At 37.6% G+C, this 25,697-nt stretch overlaps 1 protein-coding gene across 3 annotated transcripts in view; it reads left to right on the forward strand.

The window, feature by feature from the left end:
- Positions 1-25,210, forward strand: part of PARG (poly(ADP-ribose) glycohydrolase) — a 205,415-nt gene extending 180,205 nt beyond the window's left edge. For all 3 annotated transcript variants that reach the window (XM_036999477.2, XM_036999476.2, XM_073241213.1), the window contains 2 exons: positions 6,893-7,021; positions 7,805-25,210. In XM_036999477.2, the coding sequence (XP_036855372.1) occupies positions 6,893-7,021; positions 7,805-7,959 (284 nt within the window). In that variant the 3' untranslated portion in view covers positions 7,960-25,210. The remainder of the gene's footprint in view (positions 1-6,892; positions 7,022-7,804) is intronic.
- Positions 25,211-25,697: the final 487 nt, after the last annotated feature.

Here is a 25,697-nt window from a genome sequence, read left to right on the forward strand (position 1 = left end):
CATATATGTTGCCCATTGTCCTTCTGAAAGGCTGTTATCAGTTTACATGTCATTCTTGCATAAGCTATCTCACCAATGTGGAATTTTAATCTTTTAAATTTATCCAAGGTTTAAAGGTTTTTTTATGTTATTGGCCATTTTTGTTTGTCTTGTGAACTGCTTTCTCACATCATTTGCCCATTTTGCTATTAGGGAATAGTTTCAATTTTTCATTGGCTGGTAATAGATCTTGTAGCTTAAGAAATATTAATTATTTAACTATCATGTTGCAGGTATTTTTCTCAATTTTTTCATTTATTTCAGCCTGTTGGATGGTTATCTTATGGAGTTAATTTTTATGTATTCACATTTTTGTGACATGCTTAGAAAAATCTATCCTATTCCTTCATTCTAGAGACTTTCACCCACATTTTCATCATATCTAAAAACAAAAAGTTCATGTTATTATTTTCAGTGTTTTGAAAGTCTGGGTGAAGGAATGGATGAAAGAATTTCTGGTTTTTATGAAATTCTTTATCATCCTGAGTTTGTTTGAAGAAACCCGTTTTTTACTCCAAGTTTATTGATCTTATGAGCTTTTTCTGTTTTTCTCTCAAGTAAAATGAATGACTAGATTCATACCATCAATCCAGAAACCAGGTCTGCCATAAGCCTTGGTCATTTGTGATAGACAATTTGAGAAGCTTTATAATAAATGTGTTCATTTTGTTTCTTTCATAACATAAAAGCCTTTTTCAGAGTGCAGTTTTGCTTCCCCTAGTGACTATCAAGCATAATATTCAGATTTTGGTAACATATAATTCATTTTCTCAATTTTCAAGGTTTTAACTTTGGACTGCCTTTTTGACATCTTCCTTGCCTTCGTTTGCTTAAATAATTAAACATTCAAAACCACCATAAAGCTCCTTAGTGGGGGAATTGTTTACTGAAGTTGATTTTGAAGAAAAAAATTACAGTACATGTAATAAAATATACAGGCATTATTAACTGCTGCAGAAATGTAACTGCCAGTATAGAAGGATGTTTTTTGGACTGCTGCCATGTGGAAGGAAATGTACAGTATATGTGATACAATTTTTAAATTATGAATATAAAATATCACATACAAATTTGAGATTATCTGTTTATATTCAAAGATTAACTATGGTTGTCTCTAGGTGAGTGATAAAAATATTCTTTATGTTCTTTTTAATGTGTATTTTTCTGTTGTGAGCAACACAGGACACATGCTGAGGATTTCCAGTTGATGTTTATTGCATACTTATTCTAAGTAAAAAATTTCCTGAGATTATAAAAACTTTTTATATATTCATTTTCTTTCATACCTTATGTCCCATTTATATCAAGCCTACATAATGTCTTTAATAGTTATTTGCTATTTTGGTATCAAATAGCTAAACTCCAGAAAAAGCTTTGACCTAGAAAAGGTTGGAACCTGGACAATGCTAATAAATCACTTTCTGCCATGCTGTGGTTAACCTAGCCTCTCCCTTTAGTTGGGGATTGGGGGGGGGTTCTGCTTGTGGAGTTGGGGAAGGGGTACCTATCAACAAAAAATGGCAAGTAGAAGAACAGAATTATAGGCCAGGTCACCCCAGTTTGTCTACCACAGGTTCCTCATCACTTTGTCTCCTGTCAGAACACACCATTCTCCATTTCATTTTCAGCCTTGTTCCTACACACTTGAGTAATATTCCTTCTTCAGCATTTCTGCATTGTCCTCTTCTGTGGGCCCTCTGCCTAGTATGGGGGTTTTGTATGACAGTGCATTCAAAGTGTCTGGAGTGAGTGGAACAATTATCAGCACACTGGAGATGCCACTGAGTTAGTGCATCTGGGAAATGGCTTGGGATTATTTTTAACTGCTGGGAGTTGTTGATGAACCAGGTTCAAGAAGTACTGCATTCTCTCCTTCCATTTGCATAGTAACTCTCCCATTTGTATCCTCATTTTTAATATAAGGAAACCAAGTTTTGTAGAGAGCCTAATAAACCTGCTCTAAGAGAGACAGCTAGTAAGTGTTAGAGCCAATATTCAGACTTGGCCTGTGTCCTCAAAAACTAGTAACTAGCCTGAGGTCTTAAAAATAGCAAGTGGCAGTGCTAGAATTCAAACCAGAATCGAAGTCCAGGGGCCCAGTATCTGTGTTCTTGCTCTTTAATTTTTGTTGGCCACAAACTCTGTGTCTGGATCTGGATTTGGGAGTTGCCATTCTAGAGATGGTGGTTGAATTCTTGAAGAGAAGGTGCATCTTAAAGCAGGTGAAAGAACCAAAGATTGAGCCTTTAAGTAGTATCCATTGTGAGGTGGTGGGGAGGTGAGTGTTGTCAAGATTTAAAACAGTAGCCAGAAGACAAGACCAGTTAAGAGTGAGTTGGCCTAGACGAGTGAGCCAAAAACCTTTGGGGCTGGTACCTTGAGCTTTTAGGGTATGGGGCATGAGAACTCACAAAACACCATGGGTTTCATTAGAAGAACATCAGTGGTACTTTCAGATCGATACTATTTTAGCCCACTTGCCAGCATATATTGACATAATGTAAATAAACAATTTGAGGAAATTCTTCTGACTGGCATATGGTAAGTTTGCTTGGAGTAGAGCAGAATAAGTTGGCATGGCAGTTTGACAGCATTGTGAGTGGAGGGATAAGTTCTTGAGTCACATTGCCAGGGTTAGATTCTCAACTCCACTTCTTTCTGGCTCTGTGACTTGAGACAAATTACTTAACCTTTTGGTGCCTGTATTCCTTATTTTCAAAATCTTACTCAGTTTCTGTAAGGATTAAGTGAGTTAATCCTTGCAAATCTTGAGTTCATGTTTATGAAGCTGCTAGAACTGTTTAGTGTGCTATGAGAGCTCAGTGTTATCAGTTGTTACTAATATTACATGCTGATGGCCTCGAACCACACCTGTGTTATGAGTATCCGTCATTTTACTCATTTTTTGTTTGGCTCATTTGTTGGAAGATTAAACTATAAATTTTATGTTATTCATGTTTATTTGAATTTTCTTCGTAGCTTGACACTGATGCCAAAAAGAAAATTAAAACCAAGCTCCCTGCAGGTTAATTTAAGTGATTATTTTGGCACCTAGTTGTGTTTGAAGTTAGAATTTGATGTTTTTATGTCATACTTGGAGTCAGTCCATATAATCTATTAGATTTATTATTTATTCCCATCTAACTCGTGATGCAGGAGAGTTCACTTAAATCATGAGACATAATTCTGTAGGTTTGCAAAGGCCTTGGGGATGTCGTAACTAGTGAGGTATGAAGAAGGTTCTGTTTAACATGATCTTTTGTTAGTGTTTACTGATATATCTAGGGTTAAGATTAATTTATATTTCTGAAAATTTCATTTGTGTATTAATAGTCTAATATCCAACACAGGGAGAAAGAATACAGCAGGAATTATAGAATTCTACACTCTGAAAGAGTCTCTAGGGTTTTTATCTGAGTCAACAACTTCTTCATTGCATAGCTGGGAAAAATGCAGCCAAGAGAGTTAAGTGACTTGGCCAAAGCCCTAGAGCTAGATAGCTATAGCAGAAGAGTGAGACTGAACTCAGGGCCCCTGTCTCCAGTTCCAGCTTGTCTGAAACATGTTTATATTACAGTGTGTACCCAATTAGAAATGGATATGAAATAAAGAATGTAATGTGGGTTGGTTTCTCTTATTAGGATCCAGCCACTTTTTAATACCTCTGGCCAAGCTTAGCTCTAAGAGCCTGTCCACAGGGACAAATGACCTGTGAAGTATTTTTAAAATAAATTCTGTAGGAAGATAAATTTGAAGTGTTTATTATTAATGTTTCATTTTCATTAATAGCAAATGACTAGTGATCTAGCAGTTCTGTATATAAGGAGGGAATAGGACTAAATGAACTTTTCTTTGTGTCTCCCCTTTTTTTTTAATGGAATACCTAAAGCCAAATTTTCATTGAAATTAAAAGGTAAGAAATGATACCTCTTGGTAGAAGAAGATGACGATTCATTAGTTTCCATTTTTATATGTAGTTTAGGTTAATTAGAAACCTTTTAAAATTGAGTGTACTGAAGCTTTAATGTATGCATAAGTTGGTTGAGCAGTTTTAATTAAAACTTACCTCTATTTTGAGGTGAATTTCTTACAACACTCTAAGATTAATGATGCCTACTCATGGTACCTCACATGTTATGAATACTCAATAAATACTGGTTTGGAAATTGTGAAATACTTTGGTATTTTAGAATCTCACATGTATTATAGTGTCTTAGATTCTTTGCCAAATCTGGGGATACTCAACTATATCAAATTTACTAGTTACCTTAAAAATAGTTTTCCTTTCTATGTAATTTTTTTAAGTTTTTATTTGAAAATAGTTTCAAATGTACAAAAAGTTACAAGAAGTTAAATTCCTGAGTCTATATATACATATACACATGTATATATATATACATGCATGTTAACACATCCACACAATTTTTTCCTGAGTCGTTTGAGCTTAAGTTATATAAAATACCCCTTCTCAAGTGTGTGTTCCCTAAGAATAAAATACTCTTTTAAATATAAAACACATAACAGTTATTAAATTCATCAGTATACATTGATAGAATATTTTTATCTACTCTTTAATCTGTGTTCCAGTTTGTTCACGTTCCCTAATAAAACCCTTTGCAGCCTTTTTGCTCCAATACATGGTTCCATTTAATTGTCATGTCTTTTAGCATCCTTTTGAATCCAGAGTATTTCCACAGCTTTGTCTTTTATGACACTGACATGTTTGTAGAATACAGTGTTCCTTGATTCTGTGAGCTATTTCCTTATAATTAATTTGAGGTTTTGCATTCTTGGTCAGAGTGCACTGCACAGGTGATAGTATTTGAAGGCACTTGATGGCCACCTGACCCCATTGGTAATGTTAATTTTGATCACCTAGTCAGGGTGTTACTGATTTCTCCACTGTATAGATACTGAGGGTTTTTGTCCCTCCCTTGTAGCTAATAAGCAGTCTATGCAAAGACACCTTAAGACAAAATTTCCCTTAGATTTAGCATCCTTTAATGATTTTTGCCTGATCCAGTCTTTACCATGATGTTACAAAAAGAGGGTTATCCTGTTCTTGCACTCCCTCCACAATTACCAGTTAACCTTTGCCTTTCTCCTGTGAACAAGAACCCTCCTTCTTTTCCTCTATTTAATTTATTGTGTTTTAACAGTGTGGACTCAGGGATTTGTATTTTTTCAATAGTTTATACTTTATTACTGTACTTAATATTTTGGTGCTTAGCTTGTCCAGATTTGGCTAGCAGGAGCTCCTTCAAACTGGCTCCTGTATCTTTGTGACAAGACCCCACCAAGTCTTCCTCCATCATTTTTTGAGCACTTCTTTACTTTCTGGTATAATAAAATATTCTGGGCTTATCTTGTACCAGTCCTGTCCCAGCTCATGGAATCAGGCAGTTTGCCTGAGGAATCTGGCTCCGTTTAGGGAGAATGGTAGTAGAGATCAGTATCTGGGCACTGGCTGTGCTCATTCCTACAGGGGTGTCTTTGGCCCTTTAACAGCAGACAAAGCTAAGAAATGCCCTCTCTCTCACTCACACTCACACACACACACACGTACATATTTTAGAAGTCATGAGTACATACCAGTGCCTTCTATTTCAACCCATCCCCAGTTATTTATTTTCCTCTTTTCCATGTTTGTGTGTCCCCTCCTATATTGAGAACCGCATCTCCCAATAATAACACATTTACTCATTTGCTCAATCCTGAAATATATTTAAAATAGTTTCAGAATTGTTTTGTATGTACTACTACGGTATGCAAGCCTAATAAAAAGAATTGGGGATTTGTTTGCAGTTCTTTCCTTCTTGCCTAAGACTGAGAGTATTAGTCAAATATTTTATTCATAATTGACTTAGAATAGTTCTTTCTTTCCTTTTTTCATCCTTTCCTTTCAGCGAGGTTGTTATTTATTCTTTTGAAATAAAATTAGGCTCATCTGTTTTAGTTTGCTTTCAGCTTAGGTTCCTCCCCATTCCCATTCACGTTATTTTAATTTTATTTTTTGAATATGTAGGATATTAACATGCTCTCAAAAATCAGAACTATGCAAAAGTTGTCCTCCATAATGTTTCAGTTTAATTTCCAACTCCCTTTTTATGAAGGAAAACATATATAACTAGCCAAAGGGCATTTACGGTACCTATGTTCAATGTTACTGTTATTTAAAATAAATTTTGTCTATTAAGATTAAGATTATAAATTTTGGGAAATATACTTTAGGCTCACTGATTTGTAACTTGGTTTCCTGGGGACAGTGGCTTTCAGCACACTAGAGTTACTGTTCAGTGTTTTCAATAACATTCACTCCATGCTGCAGTGATTTGGTGGAGGTGGGAGTACACAAAGGATGAAGGTGTGGTCTCTGACCCATTTTGAGAATGCTTGCTGTAGGTTAATGAGAACATTGCAACCTCCCAAGTGCCATTGCTCAGGAAAAATCACAGACTCCTGTGATGCAGAAGAGCAGTGACTGTGTAATAAGACAAAATAATTAAATCAAGCAAGCAGACACAAAACTTTTAGTTCCAGATTAATATGTGAAAAAAGTACCACCTTGATGCCTTGACTGTGCTGCCTCAAGTGCGTCTCCCTTTGTTTTCCCACAAAGGTGCTTATGTGGGAATCCTTTACTTAACGATATTCTCGGCAACATGTTTGAAAAGTCACACAATAGATGATTTATACTCATCCTGTATTTGCCTTTTCTAATATTGTGTATACTAAGTTTATAAATCTAATCCAGGATAAAGCTATGGTACACCAGCTATAATTTAACTGGTTAAAAGTACTAAAGTTGGCTTGATGGTGTCAGAATATAATTGTGTGTTTTTCTTTGTTGCAGCCTTAATACAGATACTGGCAGCTGCTGTGGCTGAGCGAGATGTGGTTTATTTCACCTTTGGGGACTCAGAATTGATGAGAGACATTTACAGCATGCATACTTTCCTTACTGAAAGGAAACTGACTGTTGGTAAGTAGGAAATAGTCTTGACACTTTGTATCTAGATGGATTATACACCATCCAGGAGGAACACATCCAGATGGATTACAGTGGATAAGAAAAAATGAAAGCCTGATTTTAAGAAGAGGGACAAAGTCTTGCAGAATCTTCTTATCTGGCAGTTTGATCTGCAATCTTGAATGAGTATGTCACCTTATTAAAGTAAGGCCAAGAAGCTGGAGTTGATGTCCATTTTTACTTTTGTGGGTATAGAAAACTAAAAGAGGGAAGATGTAGGAGGGAAAGTTCAAACCTAAGAGGCTTCACTGTGAGTCATATTTATCAGACATGCCATCATGCTCACCTACTGTGTTTCAGTTGGACATGAAAGGCCTGGCTACTAAGGTAGTTGAATGTAGAATAGAGTTGCCATGAACTCCCAAAACGATGCATGGATGATGCACCATGTACAGCCTGTTGTAATCATGAACTAATAAGTAGTTTCTTTAAGGTATTTTTTTAAATTTTAGCTTTATGTCAAGAAACTCTTCCAAGCATATGAAATTCATGCTGTATTTTCAAAAGCCAAAATTTAGTACATATTATTTAGATTAAGATAAAAATGGAATGTTCTTTAGTGTCTAGATGGATTATACACCATCCAGGAAGAACACTTGGTAAATCTGGATGGATTACAGTGGATAAGAAAAAAATGAAAGCATGACTTTAAGAAGGGGGGACAAAGTCTTGCAGAATCTTTTTATCCATCTATATACCACAGTGTACAAGTTGGTCTGGCCTTTTGCTCTCCAGGAGAAGTATATAAGCTGTTGCTACGATATTACAATGAAGAATGCAGAAACTGTCCCACCCCTGGACCAGACATCAAGCTTTATTCATTCATCTATCATGCTGTTGAGTCCTGTGCAGAGACCACCAACCAGCCAGGACAAAGGACTGGAGCCTGAGGAGCCAAACGGATAGAACTTCCTTCCATCTCTCACCAGAAACATCCTGTTTGAATTGGCAGGTGTAATATATGAACTGACTTAATATAAATGTATAATCCACATTTGTGGGCAAGGATGCAATGTCTTCCACACACATGCAGTTGTCAGTTTATGTATCTAAGCTCCCTCCATCCTAATGTACATAGGCTTAGATATATTTTGTTTCCTTTTTTTCTATTTCAGTTTTCATTCTTTAGTTTTTCTTTCTTTTGCCCATCAGATATTTGCCCATCAGATATTTTTGTGAAACCCATGAAAGGTTGTGCTCAGCCCATCAGGTCTCTCTTTTGATGCCAATTATTACACAAATTGCCTCTGCAGCTCCCAGATACCAGTGCTATCAGGGAAGAAGTGGAAATCCAAGAATCTCTTTAACTGGGTTTAACCTGTGATCCTTTCATCCCCAGCTGTTAATATGATTGCATTATTTGAGTTCTTGAATTTTGAAAATTAAGAAGTTGGGTCTTTTCCATATGTGTTACATGATGTAAATCTCCTAGGTTAAAACAATTTTGTATTTCAGACAAAATAATTCCAGAAGTAATTGTTTTGAGACATCATCTTTATCTGTAATGGTTTGTCCTTTTTCCCCTGATCAGTTTTTATTGATACCAGTTTTGGAAACTGACCAAGATGGAAGAAAATATAGAATAAAATCCCTAAGTAAAAAAAAAAAGGCAGATTCAAGTGAAGTGAGTTGAAGGATTTTCTGTTTCTTGGGATTTTTTTTCTTTTTAAATTAGGATTCTTGTTTATTCTCTGGTACTTGAGATATATTCCTATAACCAAAGTTTAGGAACTAGGAACTTCATGCTGATTTATACATATTGAAATTTCTCTGGTATTCAAAGGTTATATAGTTAATAAATTTTCACTAACAAATCATTTGTCAGAAATGCCTATATCATCTATATTTTATATATATAAATACATGTTCTTTAAGTGTGTCTGTGCAAGTACATAAAATCTAAATAAAACAAGCTGTGGAAAATGATTAGTTTAGGCTTTATCAGGGGCTCTGTTTAAGAGTCTTTATTTACAATTGTGTCCATTTAAAACAAAAAAATAATGTTTTTTGGATGTTAACATGAAAGCTAATACCAACTGTGTTAATTGAACATAGAGTTTAATTACCAAAATGCCTATTCATATTTCTAAAATAATCTTAAACCATACTGTTGAAATTCTAGTTTACAGTCAACTTTAAAGAAAAGCTCCTAGAGGTCAAATCTTACTAATAAGTTTTGGTAGGTGATCTAAACTCCTGGTGTCAGTGTCGACAGGAAAAAAGTGGGGCAATGGCAAATGTTTGTAACTCTTTTTGTTTCTACAGAGACTGAGAGGTTAATGGAAACTGGCACCTGAAGGCAGCCACTTGTTATTAAGTTCCTTACCATAGTAACTAAGACTTAGAATCATCTCCCAAAAGTCCAAGGTATCTGGCTTTATTTCTACTGGTACTAAAATCTTTTCTTTCCTTCCCAACCCATTCTATGCTTTGGTTAAGCATTCATGGTTATGTTTCATTTCTTTTTTCTATCTCCATATTCCCCCTTGCCCAGCCCCAAGACTAAATAGTCCTTTAAAACATTAAATGAACAGATAGGATGATTCATATGGTAGAGAAATCATTAAATCTCTACCCATCCTGATCTTCTGGAATGGAGAGTCTGAGATTCAGCTGTTAGACTGAACAGCCTTAGTGACTGAGCCGTCTACCTGACTGGCTCTCTTGTTGAACAGTTTCCAAAAGTAAAGTGTTCCTACTTTTTTGTCCCAGTACATTCTGGGATTGGGACAATTTAATTAGCTAGAACATGAAGTGAAGTAATGTCCATTTTTTGAAGTGGGAGGAATGTGGTAAGAATATGACTACTTTCTTCCTAGAGGCCCTTTATAAACAGAGAGAAAAATCAGTTAACAGTCTTATCTATTCTAAGATATTTAGCAGTACCTTTTAAGCCTTGGCATTTGGGGTTTGTTGTTTTATTCTATGTTGTTTACCCTTCCTGTTTGTAATATCTGTCAAGGCATGAAAGGATATTTTTAGCTTAGAATTCTTAGACTTAGAGCTCAGTTGCTTTTCACTTTTCTTCTAGCTAACAATAACAGTTTAAGGAAGCAATGTGGACTAAACGGAAAGGGCATAAGATGTCAAATCAGTCAAGCTAGGTTCAAATGCTAACCACATGCATAGCTAAGATTTTCATTTTCTCCAAATAAATTGAATTGCTGAGCCTTACTTAACGAGGAAATGGGCTATTTGCACCTATTGGGAAATACTATGTATAAAGCAACCAGCAGGGTCTGGCACATAGTTGGTACTCAGTAATGTCAACTATTATAGTTGACCAGGAAACATTTATGGAACACCTACTGTATATTAAGTACTGTGCTAGTTGCTTTACATATTTTGCCCATTTTTTCAATGGGCTTATAGATAGATGCCCAGAGGTTAGGGAAGACCATCTCAGCCTCCAAAAGTTCATTATAAAAGGAGACATAACTCTCTCATCCCTGGGAGGGTTCCTGATAGAGCAGAGGCTCTGTCACTCTTTGTTCCCTACCAAACTCCTAGGATAGCTTACCCGAGGTTCATTAGTTAGTTATCAGTGGAGTACATTAAATTTTCTCTGTCCTTGTTGGTTGAAGTAACAGTAAGTACAGACAGACACAAATGAGTATTTTATTTTATTTTTTATTTTGGTATCATTAATGTACAATTACATGAGCAACATTATGGTTACTAGACTCCCCCCATTATCAAGTCCCCACCACCTACCCCATTACAGTCACTGTCAGTCAGCATAGTAAGATGCTATAGAATCACTATCTGTCTTCTTTGGGTTGTACTGCCTTCCCTGTGCTCCCCAACCCCCCACGTACATTATGTGTGCTATTCGTAATGCCCTTTTTTCCCCATTATCCCTCCATTCCCACACATCCTCCCCAGTCCCTTTCCCTTTGGTAACTGTTAGTCCATTCTTGGGTTCTGTGAGTCTGCTGCTGTTTTGTTCCTTCAGTTTTTGCTTTGTTCTTATACTCCACAGATGAGTGAAATCATTTGAAACTTGTCTTTCTCTGCCTGGTTTACTTCACTGAACATAGTATCTCTAGCTCCATCCATGTTGTTATAAATGGTAGGATTTGTTTTCTTCTTACGGCTGAGTAATATTCCATTGTGTATATGTACCACATCTTCTTTATCCATTCATCTACTCATGGACCCTTAGGTTGCTTCCCTTTCTTGGCTATTGTAAATAGTGCTGTGATAAACATAAGGGTGCATGTATCTTTTTCAAACCGGGCTCCTGCATTTTTAGGGTAAATTCCTAGGAGTGGAATTCCTCGGTCAAATGGTATTTCTTTCTGAGTTTCTTGAGGAACCTCCATACTGCTTTCCACAATGGTTGAACTAATTTACATTCCCACCAGCAGTGTAGGAGGGTTCCCCTTTCTCCACATCTTCACCAACATTTGTTGTTCTTTGTCTTTTGGATGGTGACCATCCTAATTGGTGCGACATGATATCTCATTGTGGTTTTAATTTGCATTTCTCTGATGATTAGGGATGTGGAGCATCTTTTCATGTGCCTGTTGGCCATCTGAATTTCTTTTTTGGAGAAGTGTCTGTTCAGATCCTCTGTCCATTTTTTAATTGGCTTATTTGCTTTTTGTTTGTTGTGGTGCATGAGCTCTCTATATATTTTGGATGTCAACCCTTTATCAGATATGTCATTTATGAATATATTCTCCCATACTGCAGGATGCCTTTTTGTTCTATTGATGGTGTCCTTTGCTGTACAGAAGCTTTTCAGCTTGATATAGTCCCGCTTGTTCATTTTTGCTTTTGTTTCCCTTGCCCAGGAACGTATGTTCATGAAGAAGTTGCTCATGTTTATGTCCAAGAGACTTTTGCCTATGTTTTTTCTAAGAGTTTTATGGTTTCTTAACTTACATTCAGGTCTTTGATCCATTTCAAATTTACTTTTGCGTGTGGGGTTAGACAGTGATCCAGTTTCATTCTCTTAATGTAGCTGTCCAATTTTGCCAACACCAGCTGTTGAAGGGGATGTCATTTCCCCATTGTATATCCATGGCTCCTTTATCATATATTAATTGACCATATATGTTTGGGTTAAAATGTGGACTCTCTATTCTGTTCAACTGGTTTCTGGGTCTGTTCTTGTGCCAGTACCAAGTTGTCTTGCTAACTGTGGCTTTGTAGTAGAGCTTGAAGTTGGGAAGTGATAACCCCCCTGCTTTATTCTTCCTTCTCAGGATTGATTTGGCTATTTGGGGTCTTTTGTTGTTCCATATGAATTTTAGAACTATTTTTTCCAGTTCATTGAAGAATGCTGTTGGTATATTGATAGGGATTTCATCGAATCTGTAGATTGCCTAAGGCAGGATCACCATTTTGACAATTTTTATTATTCCTAGCTAAGAACATGAGATGAATTTCCATTTGTTAATGTCTTCTTGAATTTCTCTTAAGAATATCATGTAGTTCAGGGTATAGGTCTTTCACTTCCATAGGTTAGGTTTATTCCTATGGATTCTACTCTTTTTGATGCAATTGTGAATGGAATTGTTCTCCTGATTTCTCTTTCTGCTAGTTCATCGTTATTGTATAGGAATGCAACAGGTTTGTGTGTATTCATTTTATATCCTGCAAGTTTGCTGAATTCAGATATTAGTTTTAGTACTTTTGGGGTAGAGGCTTTAGGCTTTTTTATGTACAATATCATGTCATCTGCAAACAGGGACAGTTTGACTTCTTCCTTGACAATCTGGATGCCTTTTATTTCTTTGTTTTGTCTGATTGCCATAACTAGGACCTCCAGTACTATGTTGAATGAAAGTGGGGAGAGTGGGCATCCCTGTCTTCTTCCCTATCTTAGGTGAAAAGCTTTCAGCTTCTCACTGTTAAATATGATGTTAGCTGTGGGTTTGTCATATATGGCCTTTATTATGTTGAGGTACTTGCCCTCTATACCCATTTTGTTGAGAGTTTTTATCATGAATGGATGTTGAATTTTCTCAAATCATTTTTCAGCATCTATGGAGATGATCATGTGATTTTGTCCTTCTTTTTATTTATGTGGTGGATGATATTGATGGATTTTCAAATGTCGTACCATCCTTGCATCCCTGAAATTAATCCCGCTTGATCATGGTGTATGATTGTCTTGATGTATTTTTGAATTCGATTTGCTAATACTTTGTTAAATATTTTTGCATCTATGTTCATCAGGGATATTAGTCTGTAATTTTCTTTTTTGTGGTGTCTTTCCCTGGTTTTGGTATTAGAGTGATGCTGGCCTCATAGAATGAGTTTGGAAGTATTCCCTCCTCTTCTGTTTTTTGGAAAACGTTAAGGAGAATGGGTATTATGTCTTCTCTAAATGTCTGATAAAATTGAGCAGTGGAAGGAGGGGCTCAAGATGGCGGTGTGAGTAGTGCAGTGGAAATTCCCTCCCAAAACCATATATGTTTTTGAAAATACAACAAATACAACTATTCCTATAAGAGAGAAGAGGAGATACAGTACAATAGCCAGGCTACATCTACATCTGCAAGAACTCAGCATCTCATGGAAAGGGTAAGATACAAAGTCGTGACCCGGCAGGACCCAAGCACTCCCCCCACTGCAGCTCACTGGGGGGAGGAAAAGAATCAGAGTGGGGTGGGAGTGGAAGCACAGGACTGCTAAATAACCAGCCCTAGTAGTCTGCACTGGGACCAAAGACACACATTTGATGATGTACTGAGTATTAGAGAAATGGAAAAGTAAAATCTGAGATGGAGACGGAGAGCAGGTCCGCACAGCCGGCTCCCCTGTGAAAAAAGAAAAGCAGGTGCTTTTTAAAAGTCTTAAAGGGACAAGGGCTTAACAGGTGGACAAAATCACCTGGGCAATTCAGCCCATCAGGCTGGGAATCTTAAGGAACTTCAGGTACCCTAATCCCCTGAAGGGGAACCCAGCCTGAAAGCTCCTCACAGCTATAAGCAGCCTGCCATTCATTCTCCCTGGCTGGTTCTGCAAGGAAACCAGCTGACCTGTCAGGTCAGCTGCAGAGCAGCCAGGGAACAGCCCCGCCCATGGCAATGACCCGAGTCTTCTCCCTGTGTACAGTTAACCAGGACAGACCCAGAGGCTGCCGCTAGTGCGTGCCTACCCAGCACAGACAGAGGAACCCCGAGTGAGATGCAGAAGGCATGAAGGGGCACCTTTCTCACAGGAGAACCCATCCGGCATGCCTGCAAGCCCCCCGCAGGGCTCTAGGCTATCCAGAGGGTGGCCCCATGTACAGCAGCTCCAGAGATCATCCCAGAGACTGCTACCTGTGTGCGGGTAACCGACACAAGAAGTGAAGAAGGGCAAGGCAACCAGCAAGCACAAAGAAACTTTGTTCTCCCAGTTGAAACATGCGCCACCTGACTGCGACCACTTTTGTTGCCATGAAAAGGCAGAAGAACCTGGTCCAATCAAAAATCACTCAGAAAACCCCAGAGAGAGGGCCTGGTGAGATAGATATAACCAATCTTCCTGAAAAAGAAGTCATAACCATGCTGATGGACCTGCAGAGAAATATGCAATAGCTAAAAGATGAAGTCTGGAGGGAGATAACAGAACTGAAACAATCAATGGAAGGTCTTAAGAGCAGACTGAACAAGGTGCAAGAGACTGTTAATGGAATAGAAATCAGAACAGGAATACAGAGAACCTGAGGCACAGAGAGATAAAAGGATCTCTAGGAAAGAAAGAATATTAAGAGAACCATGGGACCAATCCAAATGGAACAATATTTGCATAATAGGATTACCAGAAGAAGAGAGAGAAGAAGGGGTATAAAGTGTCTTTGAAGAAATAATTGCTGAAAACTTCCCCAAGATGGGGAAGGAAATAGGCTCTTAGACCATGGAAGCCCACAGATCTCCCAACAAAAGGCAACCAAGGAGGTCAACACCAAGACACATAATAATTAAAATGGCAAAGATCAAAGGCAAGGTCAGGGTATTAAAGGCAGCCAGAGAGAGAAAAAGGATCACCTACAAAGTAAAACCCATCAGGCTATTATCAGACTTCTCAACAGAAACCTTACAGACCAGAAGAGAATGACATGAAATATTTAATGCAATGAAACAGAAGGGCCTTGAACCAAAAATACTGTATCCAGCATGATTATCATTTAAATTTGAAGGAGGGTTTAAACAATTTGTGGAAGAGCGAAAGTGGAAGGCATTTGCTTCCCACAAACCAACTCTACAGGATATTTTAAAGGGACTGCTCTAGATGGAAGCACTCTAAGGCTAAATAGATGTCACCAGAGAAAATAAAATCAGAGCAAACAAAGCAGACCAACCAAATACTAACTAAAGGCAAAAAATAAAATCAGCTATCCACAAAAACACTCAAGGGAAACACAGAAGAGTACAGAATAAAACACCTAACATAAATAATGGAGGAGGAGGAATAAAAGGGAGAGAAATAAAGAATCATCAGACTGTGTTTATAATAGCATAATAAGAGAGTTAAGTTAGATGGTCAGATAGTAAAGAAGCTACTCTTGAACCTTTGGTAATCACTAAAACAAAGCCTGCAGTGGCAATAAGTACATATCTATCAATAATAACCCTAAATGTAAATGGCCTGAATGCACCAATCAAAAGGCAGAGTAACAGAATGGATAAAAAAGCAAGACCCATCTATATGCTGCTTACAAGAGACACACCTCCAAATCAAAGACATACACAGACTAAAACGGAAGGGATGGAAAAAGATATTTCATGCAAACAATAGGGAGAAAAAATCAGGTGTTGCAGTACATGTATCAGGCAAAATAGACTTCAAAACAAAGAAAGTAACAACACACAAAGAAGGACATTACATAATGATAAAGGGGGCAATCCAACAAGAGGATATAACCATTATAAATATTTATGCACCCAACACAGGAGCACCGACATATGTGAAACCAATACTAACAGAATTAAAGGAGGAAATAGAATGCAATGCATTCATTCTAAGAGACTTCAACACACCACTCACTCCAAAGGACAGATTGACCAGACAGAAAATAAGTAAGGACACAGAGGCACTGAACAACACACTAAAACATCTGGACCTAACAGACATCTACAGAACACTACACCAAAATGCAGCAGGATACACATTCTTCTCAAGTGCACATGGAACATTTTCCAGAATAGACCACATACTAGGCCACAAAAGGAACCTCAGTAAATTCAGAGAGATTGAGATTCTACCAAACAACTTCTCAGATTAAAAAAAAGTATAAAATGAGAAATGAATTTTACAAAAAAACCAACAAGACTCACAAACACTTGGAGGCTTAACAACATGCTCCTAAATAATCAATGGCTCAATGACCAAATTAAAACAAGAGATCAAGCAATATATGGAGACATATGACAACAACAGGACAAACCCCCAACTTCTGTGGAACGCAGCAAAGGGAGTTCTAAGAGGAAAGTACATACCAACCCAGGCCTATTTAAAGAAGGAAGAACAATCCCAAATGAATAGTCTAAAGTCACAATTATTGACACTGGAAAAAGAAGAACAAATGAGGTCCAAAGTCTGCAGAAGGAGGGAAATAATAAAGATCAGAGAAGAAATAAATAAAATTGAGGAGAATAAAACAATAGAAAAAATCAGTAAACCCAAGAGCTGGTTCTTGAGAAAATAAAATAGATGGTCCCCTAGCCAGACTTAGTAAGAGAAAAAGGGACTTTACATACATAAACAGAATCAGAAATGAGAAAGGAAAAATCATAATGGACTCCACAGAAATACAAAGAATTATTAGAGAATACTATGAAAATCAATATATTAACAAAGTGGATAACCTAGAAGAAATGGAAAACTTCCTAGAAAATTACAACCTTCCAAGAGTGACCAAGGAAGTAACAGAAAATCTAAACAGACCAATTAGTAGCAATGAAATTATATTGGTAATCAGAAAACTACCCAAGAACAAAACCCCCAGGGTCACCACTAAATTTTATCAGATGTATAGAGAAGACATAATATCCATTATCCTTAAAAGTTTTCCAAAAAGTAGAAGAGGAGGAATACTTCTAAACTCATTCTGTGAGGCCAGCATCATTCTAATGCTAAAACAAGGCAAAGACCCCCCCCAAAAAAGAAAATTACAGACTAATATCCTGATGAACGTAGATGGAAAAATATTGAACAAAATATTAGTAAACTGAATTCAAAAATACATCAAGAGTATCATACACCATGATAAGTGATTCATCCCAGGGATGCAAGGATGGTACAACATTTGAAAATCCATCAACATCATCTAGCACATCAACAAAAAGAAGGACAAAATCACATGATCATCTCCATAAATACAGAAAAAGCATTTGACAAAATTCAACATCCATTCATGATAAAAACTGTCAACAAAATGGGTATAGAGAGCTATAACCTCAACATATTAAAGGCCATATATGACAAACCACAGCCAACATCATACTTAACAGCAAGAAACTGAAAGCTTATCACCTAAGATCGGGAGGAAGACTAATGATGAACTAACAGAAAGAGAAATCAGGAAAACAATTACATTCACAGTTGCATCAAAAAGAATAAAATACCTATGAATAAACCTAACCAAGGAAGTGAAAGCCGTATGCCCTGAAAACTACAGGACACTTAAGAGGGAAATTAAAGATGACACTAACAAATGGAAATTCATCCCATACTCTTGGCTAGGAAGAATTAATATTGTCAAAATGGCCATCCTGCCTAAAGCAATCTACAGATTCAATGCAATACCTATCAAACTACCAACAGCTTTCTTCAATGAACTGGAATAGTTCTTAAATTCATATGGAACCACAAAAGACCGTGAATGGCCAAAGCAATCCTGAGAAGGAAGAATAAAGCAGGGGAGATCTCGCTTCCCAACTTCAAGCTCTACTAGAATGCCACAGTTAGCAAGACAACTTAGTACTGGCATAAGAACAGACCCACAGACCAATGGAACAGAATAGAGAGTCCAGATATTAACCCAAACATATATGGTCAATTAATATATGTTAAAGGAGCCATGGATATACAGTGGGGAAATGACAGCCCCTTCAACAGCTGGTGTTGGCAAAACTGGAAACCTACATGTAAGAGAATGAAACTGGATCATTGTCTAAATTCATACACGAAAGTAAATTCAAAATGGATCAAAAACCTGAATGTAAGTCATAACACCATAAAACTCTTCAAATAGTACATAGGCAAGAATCTCTTGGACATGTACATGAGCAACTTCTTCATGAACACATGTTCCTGGCCAAGGGAAACAAAAGTAAAAATGAACAAGTGGGCCTGTATGAAAATGACAAGCTTCTGTACAGCAAAGGACAGCATCAGTAGAACAAAAAGGCATCCTACCTTATGGAAGTATATATTCATAAATGACATATCTGATAAAGAGTTGACATCCAAAATATATAGAGTGCTCATGCACCTTAACAAACAAAAAGCAAATAATCCAATTAAAAATGGGTGGACGATCTGAATAGACACTTCTCCAAAGAAGAAATTCAGATGGCCAACAGGCACATGAAAAGATGCTCCATATTGCTAATCATCAGAGAAATGCAAATTAAAACCACAATGAGATATCACCTCAGAACAGTAAGGATGCCACCATCCAAAAGACAAACAACAACAAATGTTGGTGAGGATGTGGAGAAAGGGGAACCCTCCTACACTGCTGGTGGAAATGTAAATTTGTTCAACCATTGTGTAAAGCACTATGGAGGTACCTCAAAAAACTAAAAGTAGAAATAACATCTGACCTAGGAATTCCACTCCTAGGAATTTACCCTATGAATGCAGGAGCCCAGTTTGAAAAAGACATATGCACCACTATGTTTATCACAGCACTATTTACAATATCCAACATATGGCACCCTAAGTGTGCATTAGTAGATGTATGGATAAAGAAGATGTGGTACATATACACAATGGAATATTATTCAGCCATGATAGGAAAACAAATCTCACCATTTGAAACAACATGGATGTTGCTAGAGGGTCTTGTGCTCAGTGAAATGAGCCAGGCAGAAAAGGCAAGTACCAAATGATTTCACTCATGTGTGGAGTGTAAGAACAAAGAAAAAAACTGAGGGAATAAAACAGCAGCAGATTCAAGAACCCAAGAATGGACTAACAGTAACCAAAAGGAAAGGGACTAAGGAAGATGGGTGGAAAGGGAGGGATAAGGGGAAAAAAGGGGACATTACGATTAGCAGACATAATGTAGGGGGGAGGCATGCGATGGGCTGTACCACACAGAGAAGAGAAGTAGTGATTCTATAGCATCTTACTATGCTGATGGACAGTGACTAATGGGGTATGTGGTGGGGACTTGATGATCTTGGTAGACTAGTAACCATAATGTTGGTCATGTAATTGTAGATTAATGATACCAAAATAAAAAGACAAAATTCGGTGGTGAATCCATCTGGCCCAAGGATTTTGTTCTTGGGTAAGTTTTTTATTTCCTATTCAATATCGTTGCTGGTAATTGGTCTGTTTAGATTTTCTGTTTCTTCCTTGGTCACTCTTGGAAGGTTGTATTTTTCTAGAAAGTTGTGCATTTATTCTAGGTTATCCAGCTTGTTAGCATATAGATTTTCATAGTATTCTCTAATAATTCTTTGTATTTCTGTGGCATCCGTCATGATTTTTCCTTTCTCTTTTCTGATTCTGTTTAATTGTGTAAATTATCTTTTTCTCTTAATAAGTCTGGCTAGGGGTTCATCTATTTTGTTTATTTTCTCAAAGAACCAGGTCTTGGTTTCATTGATTCCTTTCTATTGTTTTATTCTTCTCAATTTTATTTATTTCTTCTCTGATCTTTATTATGTCCCTCCTTCTGCAGACTTTGGACCTCATTTGTTCTTCTTTTTCCAGTGTCAATAATTGTGACTTTAGACTATTCATTTGGGATTGTTCTTCCTTCTTTAAATAGGCCTGGATTGCTATATATAGTTTCCTCTTAGAACTGCCTTCGCTGCATCCCACAGAAGTTGTGTCATTGTGCTGTTGTTGTTATTTGTCACTGTATATTACTTGATCTCTGTTTTAATTTGGTCATTGATCCATTGATTATTGAGGAGCATGTTCTTAAGCCTCCATAGGTTTGTGAGCCTTTTTTTTTCTTTGTACAATTTATTTCTAGTTGTATACCTTTGTTATCTGAGAGGTTGTTTGATAGAATTTCAATCCTTTTAAATTTACTGCGGCTCTTTTTGTGGCCTAGTATGTGGTCAGTTTCTGCAAAACGTTCCATATGCACTTGAGAAGAATGTGTATCCTGTTGCTTTTGGATGTAGTGTTCTGTAGATGTCTGTTAGATCCATATGTTTTAGTGTATTGTTCAGTTCCTCTGTTTCCTTACTTATTTTCTGTTTGGTTAATCTGTCCTTTGAAGTGAGTGCTGTCTTGATGTCCCCTAAAATGAATGCATTGGTTTCTATTTCCTCCTTTAGTTTTGTTAGCATTTTTGTCACATGTATCAGTGCTCCTGTGTTGGGTGCATATATATTTATAATGGCTATATCCTCTTTTTGAACTGCCCCTTTTATCATTATGTAATTTCCATCTTTATCTCTTCTTACTTTATTTTGCAGTCTATTTTGTCTGATACAAGTACTGCAACACCTTTTCTCTCCCTATTGTTTGCATGAAATATGGTTTTCCATCCCTTCCATTTTAGTCTGTGTGTGTCTTTGGGTTTGAGGTAAGTCTCTTATAAGCAGCATATAGATGGGTCTTGCTTTTTTATCCAGTATGCTACTCTGTGTTTTTTGATTGGTGCATTCTGCCCATTTACATTTAGGGTGATTATTGATACATATATACTTATTGCCATTGCAGGCTTTGGGTTTGTGGTTACCAAATGTTCAAGGGTAGCCTCTTTACTATCTAATTGTGTAACATTAACTCATTTATTACGCTTTTATAAACACAGTCTGATGTTTCTTTCTCCTTCTTCTCCTCCTCTATTCTTTATATTTTAGAAGTTTTATTGTGTTATCTTTTGTGTTTCCCTTGACTGCTATTGTGGATAGCTGATTTCATTTTTGCCTTTCATTTGTATTTGGTTGGTCTGCTTTGTTTGCTCTGATTTTATTTTCTCTGGTGACATCTATTTAGCCTTAGAGTGCTTCCATCTAGAGCAGTCCCTTTAAAATATCCTGTAGAGTTGGTTTGTGGGAGGCAAATGCCTTCCACTTTCGCTCATCCACAAATTGTTTAAACCCTCCTTCAAATTTAAATGATAATCATGCTGGATACAGTATTTTTGGTTCAAGGCCCTTCTGTTTCATTGCATTAAATATGTCATTCTCTTCTGGTCTGTAAGGTTTCTGTTGAGAAGTCTGATAATAGCCTGATGGGTTTTACTTTGTAGGTGATCCTTTTTCTCTCTCTGGCTGCCTTTAATACCCTGACCTTGCCTTTGATCTTTGCCATTTTAATTATTATGTGTCTTGGTGTTGACCTCCTTGGTTGCCTTTTGTTGGGAGATCTGTGGGCTTCCATGGTCTAAGAGCCTATTTCCTTCCCCATCTTGGGGAAGTTTTCAGCAATTATTTCTTCAAAGACACTTTATACCCCTTCTTCTCTCTCTTCTTCTGGTAATCCTATTATGCAAATATTGTTCCATTTGGATTGGTCCCATGGTTCTCTTAATATTCTTTCTTTCCTAGAGATCCTTTTATCTCTCTGTGCCTCAGGTTCTCTGTATTCCTGTTCTCTGATTTCTATTCCATTAACAGTCTCTTGCACCTCATTCAGTCTACTCCTAAGTCCTTTTTTTGATTGTTTCAGTTCTGTTATCTCCCTCTGGACTTCATCCCTTTGCTCTTGCATATTTCTCTTCAGCTCAATCAGCGTTGTTATGACTTTTGTTTTGAATTCTTTTTCAGGAAGATTGGTTATATCTATCTCACCAGGCCCTCTCTCTGGCGTCTGAGTGATTTAGGACTGGACCAGGTTCTTGTGCATTTTTGTGGCAATAGAAGTGATCGCTGGCAAGTGGCCCATGTATCAGCTGGGAGAACAAAGTCCATTCCTGCTTGCTGGTTGCCTTGCCCTTTTCTGCTGCCTGTACCAGTTACTCGCACAAAGGGAGAAATGTCAGGGTTAATCCCCTGAGCTGCCGTGGACAGGGCTGCTCTTAGGATGGCCTAGGGCACTGCTGGGGTTCACAACCGTGCAGCGTGTGTTCTGCGAGAACGCCACCCCTTCATGCCTTCTGGACTTTGGGCCAGCTTCCTCTGTCTGTGCCAGGCAGCTGCGCACATGGGCAGCCTCTAGATCTTGCCCAGTGAGCTGCGTGCCAGGGGAAGACTGTGTGGTTGGTATGGGCGAAGTTGCTCACCACCTGGTTTGCAGCACTGGTGGGTCAGCTTGTTTGCTTGCAGTGCCGGTGGAGGGGAGTGAATGGCAGGTTGCTTATCTCCATGAGGGCCTTCGGAGCTGCGTTGCCACTCAGGGGTTTAGGGCGCCTGAAGTTCCTTACTATTCCCAGCCTGTAGGGCTGAGTATTCCAGGATGATTTTGTCCACCTGTTAAACCCTTGTCCCTTTGTGACTTTTAAAGCACCAGCTTTTCTTTTGTCTTAGCGGAGCTGGCTGTGGGGACCCGCTCAGAGTCTCCATCTTGAATTTTACTTTTCCATTTCTCTAATATCCAGTATGCAATGTTTGTCTGTGCTCCTGGTGCAGATTACTAGGGCTGGCTGTTTAGCAGTCCTGTGCTTCCACTCCCTCCCCACTCTGATTATTTTTCTCCCTCCAGTGAGCTTGGGTTGGTTCAGTGCTTGGTGCCACTGGGTCATGGCTCTGTATCTTACCCTTTTTTTGAGATGCCAAGTTCTTGCAGATGTAGATGTAGCTTGGCTGTTGTACTGTATCTTCTGGTCTCTCTTTTAGGAATAGTTGTATTTACTGTATTTTCAAAACACGTGGTTTTGTGGGGAGATTTTCACCACCCTATTCACGCCCCCATCTTTAGCCACTCCCTACAACAAGTCAGTATTTCAAAGGGAAATTGAAAAGGAGAGGTAAACAAGCTACATCATTGCTATGCCTGGTACTTAACCAACATATGTGGCTTTATAAAGCAAATGTTAAGCTATCCCACTCCAACAATATGATGTGGAGCAAAGAATTAGTAGGGTTGCACTCTTAAATACTTCAACAGGAAGAAAAGCAGTTGCATGGACTCCTACATGTTTTCTTTGATCTTCTCCAATTCATGTGGCTGCATATTCATGGCTTTTTTCTAAGTAAGGCAGTCCTGAATCCTAGTATGTCAACTTTAAGGAAAAGAGAAGTTTTTTGATAGCTTCTATGTCCTTCTCAATCCTGTGAATCTGCCCCCATCCTTTGGGTAAGAGAAAGACTGGTCATTGCTGGAACTTGATCTCAGAATATTTAATTCTCTCCTCCTTTGGGCACTGGGAGGGGCTTCTAGTGTGATACTTACTAGAACAAACTGCTAAAACCTACTGACCCACTGCTGTTCTCGGTGCCCATGGCAGAGTGCCCTTAGTTCCCCTCACTACTAGAACCCACAAGGACCTGCTAAGCTTCCAGACCAGGTTTCCCAAACAAGACCACTACAACTGCAGATTTTCATCTGATAACTGGTTTTATTTTTCTTAATGGTTTACTCTACATGTAGAATTAACATATGATGGTTTTGAACCTGGGGATAAGGAGAGGTCTGTGCTAATGTTTGTAGGATGAGAATTTTAAAAATTCTGATCCCTTTGTCACTACCTCTTTTTTCCTCAAATAATTATACCAATTTTGAAATTTTGTGTGCATCCTCTCATTTTAAAAATCGGATTGTCTTTGGCATTTCGTGAGAGTTTTTGCATGTAGATTTATTAGTCCGCATTACGTGTTAGGCATTCAGAGATGACCATTGGCATGTACAACTTTTCAAAGATAAAGAGAATTTCTAGTTGCATTTTTTTTCCTTACCTGGTTCCTGAGGTCATGTTTCCTGGGTAGTGTCCTCTTTCCTAACTTTCATCTTCTCTCAAGAGAGTTTGAATCAGGGACAGGGAAGATGTCTTAAAGGTTTTGAGGACCACCATCCTTCTATCCATTTACACATTTTGTAGACACAAGTGCCTTCTCTGGGAAACCTCTGAACTCTGCCTAGGGATGCAAAGATGAATGACTGGTCCTCTGCACTCAAATCTAAACTGAGACATAGAGAGGGTAAGTGATCTAAAATCCCACAAATAGCATTTTCTTTTCGCTACTCTGTTCCCATGCAACCTAGAAAACCAGTTGAATTTTTATGCTATTAATTATTTAGAAACTTGAATAGACCCCTTCACCCTGTCAGTTCACCATAGCATTGAACTCCCTTATGCACCTTCCTCTTTTGGAGGTTGTGTAAGCAAAGGGCCTAACATATAATATACCGTTACGATGGACTATCTAAATGCCCTTCCTTGACTTAACATAGGAGCAGGCTTCAGCTCTTGTCATCTCAGTTCCACTCGTTCTGGGGTTCTGAGAAAGTAGCATTAGAGGCTAAAAAAAGTAGATTGTCTGATGGAACTGTTTGTTTTCCCTGTAGTGCAGTCCATATAGGGTATGTAAAGGGTCATGTTTCTTTTATTTTAGCTGACATTGTATTGCCTCAGTATGAATACTACATGTTTAGTCAATGGAAAATGAAGGAAATGAGCTTAACATATGAATTTTACTTAATATCAAAGTATTTCTAAGTATGGGGACCTTTGGATAAAATAATAAAAGGGGTCCTTAATAGTGGTGAAAAGGTGGAGCGCATTGTGACAGAATGCTGCATTTTCTGTTGAGGTTTTGTAAGAGTGACCTATAAACTTGGACATAAAATTTCGATATTTAAGAAGAAATATATTCATTACAGAATTGTTGATACCTTCAAAAATACACCCTGGCCTGGTTTTGAACATGTATGAAGCATCTTCATCATAATCTTGACCTCACAGTATTCATTTATTCCACAGATATGATATTCCATTAATTCTCAAATGAATATTTTTTCACATTATAACATCTGAAACCCAAATACTTCTAAAAATTGATGGTATGTCATAATTTGCAGTATTTTTTAATGGCACATAAAATAAAGGTATGTATTTTGTAATTTATGGCATGTTATGCTTGAGGAAATATGGTAATTTGAGAGCCAACTACATGCATCACTTTTAAACTGTGGAGCTTAATTGTGAACAAGATAGACTGGGTTCTTGTTATCAAGCTTATACTATAGCAGAGAACAGAGACTAGAACCTCTAATATGACTTAGACTAGGTGGTCTTGAAACAGTTTTCTTTCTGAGGAGGATTTTGCACATATGCAAAAATCAAATAGATTAATGAGCCTCCATACATCCATCATCCAACTCCCAACAATTATCAATTCATAGCTAATTTCATGTGCTCTATATTCTTACCTGTTACACACCACAAATTATTTAGAAATTTATCCCAGACATTATATTTTATCTGTAAATCAGTTTCTCTAAAAGACATTTCCACAGTGTCATTACAAGTGTGCACACATTCGCACACACAAACATACAGGACTTTTTATTGCAAAAGTTAACATAGATAGACTTTTCCCTATTCTTC

Source organism: Manis javanica, chromosome 7, assembly GCF_040802235.1.
Source record: "Manis javanica isolate MJ-LG chromosome 7, MJ_LKY, whole genome shotgun sequence".
Classification (NCBI taxonomy): domain Eukaryota; kingdom Metazoa; phylum Chordata; class Mammalia; order Pholidota; family Manidae; genus Manis; species Manis javanica.